General features: G+C 39.8%; 1 protein-coding gene across 1 annotated transcript in view; it reads right to left on the bottom strand.

Annotated features, from left to right (window-relative positions):
* Positions 1–297: 297 nt before the first annotated feature.
* LOC134792711 (CD63 antigen-like) overlaps positions 298–11,782 on the bottom strand; it is a 57,394-nt gene continuing 45,909 nt past the window's right edge. The window contains exons 2-5 of the mRNA XM_063764008.1: positions 4,263–4,451; positions 3,091–3,261; positions 1,610–1,867; positions 298–749 (exon numbers count right to left, since the gene is read on the bottom strand). Coding sequence (XP_063620078.1) covers positions 561–749; positions 1,610–1,867; positions 3,091–3,261; positions 4,263–4,451 — 807 coding nt within the window. The 3' untranslated portion in view covers positions 298–560. The remainder of the gene's footprint in view (positions 750–1,609; positions 1,868–3,090; positions 3,262–4,262; positions 4,452–11,782) is intronic.

Below are 11,782 nucleotides of genomic sequence, written 5' to 3'. Positions count from 1 at the left end.
TCGTTTTTATTCGTTTAATTTTATTTCTTAATCAGTTTTGGGTTATATTATTACTAATATTTCTTTTGTCAAAAATATTTTGATAAAATATTAAATAAATATTTGCCGATTTCGTTGAAGAAATGTGACGTCACACCAGGGGGGAGGGGTTTGCCAAATGTGACCAAGTGTGACAAGGAGGGGGGGAGGGGTAAAAAACCTAGAAATTCGTGTGACGTAATTAATGGATGACCCCTATCATTTAAATATGTGTCTTGATAAATTACGATTGAAATTTATGATGTGTACCTTCTCACAAATACTTTGGCCTCGATTCAAATTTAATTTGATTCATTTCCATTTGCTACTATTATTACAATAGCTCATTCACAAATCGTATCCTATGGCAATAGTTGAATACATAGAATAAAATGTGAATTCATTAAAACCTTAGTTTAAAAATATACTATTTTATTTTAGCGATATTAGTTTAAAAGGACGGAATGTTACATTAAACGCGGAAAAGAAAAAACCTCTTTAAAAAAATATCGGTAAAATAAAGGAAAGTTTTCATTCAGCCATTATGCCGCGGTCTGCGTCTGTCCGTAGAAAGGGACATAGACAATTGGCTTAATTTTTTCTCCATCTGGGTTGAGTGACGTGTGGGAGTTGATGACGCTGCTCTGGATCTCTTGACGTCTGCGTTCACGTTCAGTCTTGGCTTTGCGGATAGCGCTGGCCAGTGAGAACGAAAACACGATGCCAATCATCTGGAATTAAAAACAAAACATAATTAGTTCACCGTCTTATCGGAGCAGAACAGCATTTATAACGACATCGGCATTTTTTAATGCATTATTGTTGTGCTCATTAAGATAAAACATAAAACAACGATACGATAAGGAATAATGATCATAATTAAAAAAACATAGAATTTCCTATTGTTTAAACTATAATATAATCTGCGTACTTGGTGCATGCAGCAAAGGTAGCGTCATCGACCACGGAGGAGTGGTAGAGTCGGACCAAACTTACGCTGCATGGCATTTGCAATGACAAAAGGTGGCCATGTCATCTTTAATGTCGAATTTCTATAAAAATTTGATGCGCTATGGAATTTCCATGAAACTTTGACGTTTATAATGACACTCTATCACTTCTCTCTCTATTTAAATCGGTGCGTAGTCGGACTCTAATATTACTATTCAGCGCAGCAGGTGTTAGACACAATAGGGAATATAACGCAAAACTCTGCGAAGGGGGCACTACTACCACTATCTATCACAATCTGGGGGTCTACCGCGAAACAAGAAAATCGAAATTTCGTTATCTAACCTCTATCACTCTTGCATATTCGAGCGATAAAGAGGCAGATAACTAAATTTCGATTATCGCGTTTCCCGGTAGGCCCTTGTTAACAGACCTCCTTGATGCATCAACGTCATATTTTATTGTCTGTGAAAACTCTGTCTGTCAAAAAACAGTTTAAGGCACAGAATGTATAAGTTACTCTATGGTTCACTAGCTAGCTTAGTGCTGCACTCTGGCGGCAGAACATTGCAGTAATACCCCCTATTATGCTAGTTTACTCTCTTTTTAAGACTGGTCCTAATTACATATGCATACAAACCTGAACAAAGGCAATGGTCATAGCGCCAGCACCCAACAGTCCAGCGCTTTGATAAACCAGGTATATAACCCTCGGCAGGCAGCCATTAGCGAACAACTTGGTACACTCAGCCACAGTGACATCTTCGACCACAGTGTAGTGGGACTCAGCGCAGCAGGAGTTGGGCACGGTGATGTTGGAGACAACGATGCCGTTGGCGCCTTGTGGTGGTTCCACCATGTGCCAGTCGAAATACGTGTCGACGCCGCAGCAGTTCAGCTGGAAAGGAAAAGAGGAATTAATTATTGTAGGTCCGATATTCTGCAAAATATTGAACCGTAAACCATTAAAGCTCCGTCACACAGGCGTGTTTTGCGGGCGGGGCGTGAGCGGGGCGCGATGAGAGCGGCGCGCTCACGCCCCGCCCGCAAAACGCGCCTGTGTGACGAAGGTTTTAGGCTCTATTCGGATGGTTTCTTTTAAAAGTGGACAAGTGATGTAGTATGATGAATTGATTTCGTTTTTGATGTTTCAGTCAATGCTGCAATTAATGAACAAAATGGCACGTGAGTAAGTCAATTTGTTGAAACGCCATTAACAGTTTTCAGGATCCATGGGGATCTACCAACAAATTCAAGGATGTCAACTCTTGAATTCGCATTGGATACCGATCGAGTAATCCGAGTAAGTATATATCTATATATGTAATTTAAAAGTCAGTACCTAAATCCGTTGTGATAAAAAAAACATTTCACGTTATCAGCTGTGGCTCATTATCGATTAGCAGGACTTAATGATTACGAGGACATTAACAGGTAATAGACGAATGAAGCATTGTTTTTACAAGTTCATTGCATGAAGTGACACTTGCAATTCGTGACACACCAGCAATGGATCTAAGATAGATTTCAGCGACCACTTTGGCGCTGTTATTTTGTCCAAGCCTTCCCCTATTTGATAAGCGATGTTTGACGTATCGCGTAGAAATCATAAGTTCTCAAATACGCACAATGTCAAAATTTGACATTAGCAATCTACAGTTAGGTAAACGAAACCGAACTACCCCGAGTTTAGAGTTGAGTTTTGGTTGTACAAAATGATATTATCCACAGTGGATCGAATCAACACTTGATAGAATCAACATACAATCAATTCAACTGTTGATTTGACGTAGATGCGAAATCTGACAGTTGTACATGTCGAATTTGGCCCGTTAGCACAGAATAAATAATCATACTACCGTACAGAAAGGACACTTCGTACAAACCCGAAGTTTGACAGCGGTTCAGGGTCGAATCATGCTATCCCTTTCTGATATATGGCCCTATCCCTTTCGGCTATTTAGGGTTGTCAAAATTCAAGTGGTTATTTTATCTGTGGTTGCGCACGCAAAAGGAAGTCAAGTGGTGCCAACCCTAATAATTGCTCGGAGCAATGCTGAGCCGAACGGAGCCGAGTTCGACCGAAGTGAGGAGTGTCTCCCCACTGCCCTTAGTTCTTACCCTGTTCTGAATGAAGTCGAAGGCATCCGTGACCTCCTGGTTCTCGTAATAGTAAGGCATGGCGATGCGGAGGCGGTCGTCCAGCATGTCGATGACCTGAGAGCGGAGGCTGTAGGCGGCGATGGCCGCTGCGACCTCCAGGATGAACACCAAACTCAGGATTACTGCGAACTGACGAAATATACGTGTAAATAATAACTTGTTAGGATATCAAATGTATGGAGATTCCCAGGTGGTCTTCTGTCAAAAGTACGCTTACAGGAGTATTTGTGAAGAGAGCGCTGCTATTCTCATGTATGGGGTGACATGTCATCAGTATAGTATGAAGAAATTAGTTCCAGTGTAATTCCGCAACATGGCGCGTGATCATATGTATATTCCTGGCATAGACTAGGAATCCTCTAGACCGAGTTTAGAGCAATTATTTCATGAAACCGATGCTGCCTAAAATACGGGGGTGCGGGGGACGAGGTGAGCGAGGTCCCGTGCCGTGATTGGTCCGTTCAAATACACGGACGTCACACAAAGACACTTTTGACTCGAAAATGGAGTAAAACTACCGTATGCGTGGCAGAGGGGGTAGAGCTACTATGCTCAGTCTGGAGGATGTCTTGTCTGTGATTCCTGGTAAGGCTTTAAGTTAAAGAAAAATCTTATGTGATAAGTTAAAATTACTGAAAAGACACACTGAAAAGCCGGCGCTACTGACGCGCGCATTGCCAATAGCATTTGTAAAAAAATAGTTCTTGATGAGGCCGATTCAGTTTGCAGCTGGTTTGCAGGTACAATGTTTTGACACGACCTTGCAGATCTCTAACGCTGATAGGCGCATGAGAAATGGAGTGAAAGTCTTGGGCGAGATGCGCGCCAATCACCAGGACGATCATTACCAAAACCATAACAAATTAGTAAATTGGGCCGTTTTCATTTTAAGCCCCTCCCTTTTCTTAAATTACAAGGTGAAAGGGCTTTTACTGGTACGTCTCGTAGCTTACCCGTAGTGGGAGCGAGTCTACGAACACACACCCCCTTCTACAAATTAAAATTTTTCGCTCGATAGCTAAACTATGGATTTTGGATAGGGTAACATAAGGGCCAGTACAGACGGAATGCAACCTGACTACAACTTGTATGGAAACAGCACTAAGACTAAAGAGTGAAAAAATACATACAATGTTAACCAAACACGTGCTCTCCCTCCACGCCCCAATACACCCGAACATGGAGATGAACAGCATCATGACGCCAATGACGATGACCAGCGTGGCCGGCGAGAAGAAGTGGGGGTCCAGGAAGAAGGACACGTCATGGTAGATCGCGTAGATCGTCGTGCCCACGGAGATTATGAGGGCTGATGTGATCTGGAAGGTAAGATTTTGTTTGTAAATTAAGAGTCGTCGAAAATAGAAAGTGCTTATACCCAAAGACAGAAAAGACTAGCGTAGTGGTGCAGCAATTATTATTTTATTTGCGGCCCAAATTATGACGACTAAAGTCCACAGAGAATTGTTTTGTTTATAAACTCGCGACCAATTTTCTGATCTGTTTAGCATCTAAACTTTATCAAACTTATGCTAATTTATTTCAAAATAGCGCGAATACTGGCTACGGGAATACTTGAAGAAAATAAATATAAACTTGGAACTTGGCTATATAGTTCAGTTTTATCATACATCAAAGAGTAGGTAGTATTAATATTGATTCATACATTTTGTCAACGCTACATTATTAATAGCAAATCGAAATTTAAAAATAGAAACCGCAAGTAGGTACTTATATTAATTATTGTGCCAAAGCGAAAACCAGGAAACTAGCGGAGGCCTTCTGCACATATCAGCAACAAATGCCAAAACGGTAAGCCAACCGTGTTGATTTTGGTTAGCATTCATATTTTTACAGTAATTAATATTCAGATTCATTGAAAATACTACAGGCTACAGGCTTTACGCCAAATTTCCTGGCCTTCGTCGCATTTTGCTACACAGTGCTATAGTTCGCTCAACTTCGTACTGAACGAACATTAGGGACCAAAACTGCTAACAATTTTTGTATATATAGTAAGTACATAATACTTGTTCTAGTCGTTTCCTCGTATCACACGCTTACGAAATTAGGCAGAAATTTCGGAAAAATCCCTATTTCTTCTATCTGGTACTATAAATAGTATAAATAAATAAAAAACCTACCTATTACTCATTCTAGAAGTTTCCTTGTATCACATGCTTACGAAAAGGCAGAAATTTCGGGAAAATCCCTATCTCAATGCAAATAATAGGTAAGTATCAGTATAACAATTAAACACATGTGTCATCATAAAGTTGTCCAATAGATATCTGTATGTGACACATACGAGTACATACATAATTTCACAAAGCTTTGTTTTTAAACGATATCGCTTGATAACGTTCCACATAAATATGTTATCTTATCTAAACGTGTCTCGATCGATTCAGTTCCAGGTATATTTATGTCCGTTTTTTGGATAAGTAGGGGCTTAAGTTAAGTACATGAACTATTAACTTCAAATTCCGTAAGAACTGCCTTTGCTCGAGTACCTATAACACGTCTGGAAAGCCTTAGGCGAAAGACACGCAATGGGATTGACAGCCTAGGTTGTACGCAAGAACTGGGGGCCAATTCCAGAAGGCACATTTGACGTTTCGATGGAATATCCAGTTGACGCGGATAATTCGTCACTTGTCGAATTGCGTACACTTGCCATCTGTCAGTGAACTATATCCTCACTAGAGGTGGGGCGTTGTACTGAAATAGTTTTTGGGACAGGTTTTTCTTAATGGACGACTTTTTGTTTGTCGAGTATTTAAAAGCACGGACTTTAATTTTCAAAATATAACAAATATGAAGTTGCCAACACCTCGTACCTCCATTCTTACCTTTACTTTAAGGAAAATATTTTTTTGTTAACTGACAGTCGTACGGGTATCTGTTGGATCAAAAAATTATGGAAATAATTTTTACATTGTTAATATGTCATTTGATTAATGGCCTTGACTCAAAACGTCACCATACGTCGGATCCCTACTAATGAAAAGTCGATATTTGCATAAATAACCCTTATTTGTAAGACGCTTAAGTACGGTAAACACTTAAATTGCCTATTTGGGGTGGTACACGTAAAACTGGTATTTTCATAGAAACGTACTTTTGGTACGCATTTTGCCAACGTGTCCCAGCTCTAGTTAGGATCGCAATGGATCGCAAGTTGTTGCATTTGACAGCGTGCGATCGTAACTGTCAATGAAATCACATCATCACTAGACTTTTTTGTCGATGGGTATGGCCGCCATATTTGGATTTATGACATTCAAAAGGGGATCCTACGGCATAGAGTAAACTGCATTCTTATTTTTCTACAATATTTTGATTCTTCTACTGGACGCAAGATGGAGTTAGCATCTTGGCGTTATAAAAATAAACCGCAAGAACATGACATGCAGTTGCGTGTGGTTGCGTGGGTGTAGATCTATCATGAAAACGAACATGACTGTGACAATTGTCTATGATTAAAAAAATAATTGACAAATATCATAAAGCAATACATATACTCCAAAATGGCAAAAAGAAAACAGATTTATTATAAACATACTTACAAATGATATAGGTAAAAAGTTTGATTTGTAAACCAATGGTCGTGGGTCCTAACCCCGGCTATTATTAACAATGAACTTGTTGTAACTATCTTAACCGATTGCTTTTCGGTGAAGTAAAATATCACGAGGAAGACGGAGTAGCTACTATAAGGTATATATTTTTCCCCTCTGGGTTAGATGGCAGGGAGAGATAGTGAAGAATGCCTGAAAATAAGCATTTATTTTGTTGTTAGACTAGTTTTCTTTTATAAAATTTTTAATTGTCACAACAGCAAGCTAAAAGCCCTAAGCCATGAGCCAGGGTATGTTAGGTGCAGGCTTAGGGGCTAATCTCGAGGAAACCGGAGCTTCGGCGACTAGCTGCCAACTTTCCCAACTCACTTTTACATCAGCTCCTTTGATTAATAAATTCAGGTAAAATTCGTAAGAACTAGTGCCTGTGCCATACTCTACATTGGACGCTATGCCTAATTAGTTGTTATTAATGTTGAATTTTCAATGGCATATAAGACACCGGTCGTATACCGACTTAGAAATTTGGATTTTCTCAGTTTGAATGAATAGCAAACTGGAGAGTTTTAGATTAATTTAAAACTTTACTTATTATTCATTTTAGGTATTTTGTGAAGAAAGGTCTTCACAGACATTGACAGAAAATCGGGAAACACCGGCCAGGTGCGTCAGACCACGCAAAATATGCCTACTTCTTTTACCATGTATATCCATATATCATTAAAATACCGTCTTCGCAGCACTACACTTCAGTCCTTTTATTAGAAAAGTAATATGTTTACTTGTTTAGGTACCTATATGTAAGTAATTTTGTTCTGTGAAACTTATTGTTTGTGTTACGAGACTTACGAGTAGGTAACTTTGGCACAATAAAGCCTAGATCCCAATAAGGCCTAGTTTACCCTCTGGGTTGGAAGGTCAGAAGGCAGTCGCTTTCGTAAAAACTGGTGCCTACGCCCATTATTGGGATTAGTTGTCAAGTAGACCCCAGGCTCTCTCTTATGAGCCGTGGCAATTATGCCGGGATAACACAATAAAGAATATTTGGCTAAATAGTTAAATCCTTATTTGATTAGACTCGTGTATTTAACCTACTCGTATTTTGCCACCTAGTAGGCTCGAATTGGTTGTTATTTGTGGCTTTCCATAAAATAAGGGCACGTCTTTATGCTTCAAGTGCAATAAGGACGTTTTCATCAGAAATTCCAATAGAAATTGGACTAAATTGAACTAAAAGCCACATTTTTACAAGTTTTTATGTAGTTTCACTTTCACCTGTCCCGTTGTCTGTTTGTAACAATCAAACCTAAAGACCCACTTTCCGGATGTTCAATGAAGCTGAAAATTTGCATACATAAGTAATCAAGTTTTCACAGATGTTCCGAATAAATATAGTTTTTTCAAAGGACTGTCTCATTTCAATCGTATACAGAGACAATCATACTATCTTTGTCTTACACATTACACTAGTACTAGCATCCAAAAGAAAAGGACGACTATAGTTTTCCCGGTTCTTACTGACTGATAAATTGGTTTGACCAACTATATAACATTGATGGATCAAGGCGGTTTGTTTACAGAGGGCTTGCGGCGAAACCCGAAAATCGAAATCTCTTTATCTGCCACTCTATCGCTCGGATATGCAAGAGTGATAGAGAGGCAGTTAACAAAATTTGGAATTTTGTGTTTCACGGTAGGCCCATTGTTTGTGGTAATTTTTCCGCAAAGACGAAGTACGCACGATAAACGCCAAAAAGTTAGTATTTAAATGTTTATGATATTCATTTAAATCGTCGTTGGTGGTTCTTGCTTGTGTGAGTTCTAATGTCACTGTACTATCACCTGCGTACTCAACCTTCACGTTATAATTTTTTTTTTTTAATATTAACGCTGTCATAGTAACGAAAATAATAAACACGTCAATCGAAGTAAAGAATTTAATATCCAAGAAAAAAATGCTGAATATGTAAAGCATCATTTATTATAGAATTAAAATGATATACCAATTATACGGGTTACATCTTAAAAAAGATGATTATCTTGAAAAGGATACACAGGTGAACAAAGTTAAGGTAAAATAGGTACATAATTCACTCGGCTTGCCTGGCCCACGCATGCTGCACCTACCACGACCACAGCCCGTAGAAACCTGGGGGCCCGTAGAGGCGCAAACCGGCGGAGCGCAGCGCAGATCACTTTAAAATTATCAATGTATTTTCTTCCCTATTTCAATTACCTTCAGGTATAAATTTAAATGCTTTGAGACCGACTTCGGAGCATCACGGAGGATTGTTACTCCGTGGCATCGAGGAGCACGTTAGAGGATACCGCGGCGGTAGGCGCCGGCATGCCGCGGCATCCCCCGGCATGCGCCGAGGCCTCCCGCGGCGTGCGCCGGAGTAGCGCCGGGACGACGGGGGAGAACTCGTGCACACTAGTCACTAATCCCTTGTGATAGAATACACGCGGCGGCATTTCCCGGCCTGCGCCGAAGTGCTCTCTGGTGCGCCGGCCGCCAGCGCTTGGGCTGTGCGCACTCGCGATATCGCGGGGGATTTCACCTCGCCGGTGAGCGCTGCGCGGCGTAAATCCTCCTCGGTGATCTGCGCTGCGCTCCGCCGGTTTGCGCTGGCCTTTATACCTATATGCTTCTGGTAATGCTCTAGGTAATGGGACGAACATCCACTTTGGTGGACACGTTCAGAAAAAGGAGAATATTATACAATGAGCTTTATTTCCATATGACCCAAGACTCTTTCGAAGATTTCAGAAACCAATATCCAGCAAGCACCGTCTGGCTTTCCGCTTGGAAGATATGGAAATACAATGCACGTACCTACATATATAAATATGTGTAATCATGTGCCGAAGCATATTAAGTTATTAAGAGGAAAGGGGATGACCGGTTCTCCATACAAACGTAGTCCCCATTTTCCTCTCTGGATATTTATATTATGGAATATAGGTAGTTAGCCATCAACAAACTGTAGTGCCCAATGCATTTTGCTACATTGTACAAATTTAGATTTCAGTTTGTCAGGTTTTGGCATTATTTTCTTCCATCAATCCCACGTTCTTCAGTGTTCATGTGTACAGATTTTTTCAGTTTCAGGAACGCGTGAAAAGAGAAGTTTAAATAAAAGAGAAGAAATTTCCGATGGCTGTGGGAATGTAACAAAATTTTAAAGTAGCGATTTAAGATAATCAATCATCTACAAACACGTTTTCGGCCACAGCGAATACGTTCACCACTAAGAATGTCGGTGGTGCGCTCTCAAAGTAAAAAAAAAGAGTAAGTAAATATTAACTATTAAGCTCATTACACGAATTGTCTAACAGTTACAAAAAATAAACTACATACTTATTGGGAAAAATATTTTGTTTGTCGATAATAGGTAGTTGAAATTTACTAAGCACTGTAAGTTTAGGGTTCCGTAGCAATAATGGCAAAAACGGAACACTAACAGTTTCGTCATGCATCTGTCTGTCTGTCCATAATATGTCACAGCAATTTTACTCAAAACTATAAGATAATGAAGGGAAGGTCACTGTGGGCAAGTCCGTCTACAAGGCAAGCCCGTCAACATCAAAGAGATACCTAATCACTACGTTTTAAGAGACGGGACTTCCATACTAGCGACTGGAATCAGTTTTTGTCAGTCTTTGGTTCTCCAACCATACCAACATGTACGACAAAGAACTGTCAAAGAACAATAGTACCAACATAACAGAGTCCAGGGCTCGGAACCGGTATTGATACACCGGTTAATATCGTTCATAAACCGTTATATTATTTCGTTCATTAATAAACCGGTTAATTGATGGAACGCGAACTTTAAAATTTAGTTCTCTCTTCTAACCGGTTAGTTGAGAGAACCAAATGTTTTCGTTCTCGAGGATCGATATAATACCGGTTAATCTCAGCCGTCTACAATATTAATACATTATCCGGCTACCCGCTCTAAGTACTCGATCTCGATGTTGACTTGACGGTGCTGCTTGCTGACTGAATTGTTTATTTTTAGGGTTCCGTACCCAAAGGGTAAAACTATTACTAAGACTTCGCTGTCCGTCCGTCCGTCCGTCCGACCGTCCGTCCGTCCGACCGTCCGTCCGTCCGTCCGTCCGTCCGTCCGTCCGTCCGTCTGTTGAAATTTTCACAGATGATGTATTTCTGTTGCCGCTATAACAACAAATACTAAAAACAGAATAAAATAAAGATTTAAATGGGGCTCCCATACAACAAACGTGATTTTTGACCAAAGTTAAGCAACGTCGGGCGTGGTCAGTACTTGAATGGGTGACCGTTTTTTTTTGCATTTTTTTTCCGTTTTTTTTTTAAATTATGGTACGGAACCCTTGGTGCGCGAGTCCGACTCGCACTTGCCCAGTTTTTCTTATTTATACTTTTTGGGCGTGTGAGTTTTGACTGTTGGTGTTGGTGGTGTTTTGTTACATTTAAAATGGATTCACAAAGTTGTAAATATATTCCGGACAGTCAACCATTTTTCAATGAAGAAGAGACCGATAATTTCGATTCTGACAACTGTGAGTAAAATAAGTGGGTACACATTCTTTGATAATCCTAGTCTGAAAGGATATAACGCTCTGAATTGTATTATCAGCTTCTCCTCCTCTCCTCCTTGCATTTTGTATGCAAATTAAAAAGAATATGAAATGTTGGTGGACGTAATTAAGCAAACAATGCTGACACGCTGGCGTGCAAATTATTTATTGTCTATAGATATTCATTTTGAATTTTGTTAATCCTTTTTAACCGAGTTCCAAATCCCAAAGGAGGAGGTTATCAATTCGATTGTATGTTTTTTTTTATGTTTGTTACTCCATATCTTCGTCATTACTTAATTACTGGACCGATTTTGAAAATTATTTTATGATTGTACGTATATGCATACAGATTGGTCCCGTTTTTGTCAAAACCCAGTTCTGATGATGGGATCCATGAGGAATCGAGGGAACTCCTCAAATCTTAAGGGCATACATATAGTGATTTTTGGGTTTTTATCAACAAAATAAGCATATACATCCAAAAAAGTGACATTTGATGA

This window comes from Cydia splendana, chromosome 8 (genome assembly GCF_910591565.1).
Source record: "Cydia splendana chromosome 8, ilCydSple1.2, whole genome shotgun sequence".
NCBI lineage: Eukaryota > Metazoa > Arthropoda > Insecta > Lepidoptera > Tortricidae > Cydia > Cydia splendana.
Note: the sequence above shows the minus strand (reverse complement) of the source record. Positions and strands in the feature narration are given on the sequence as shown.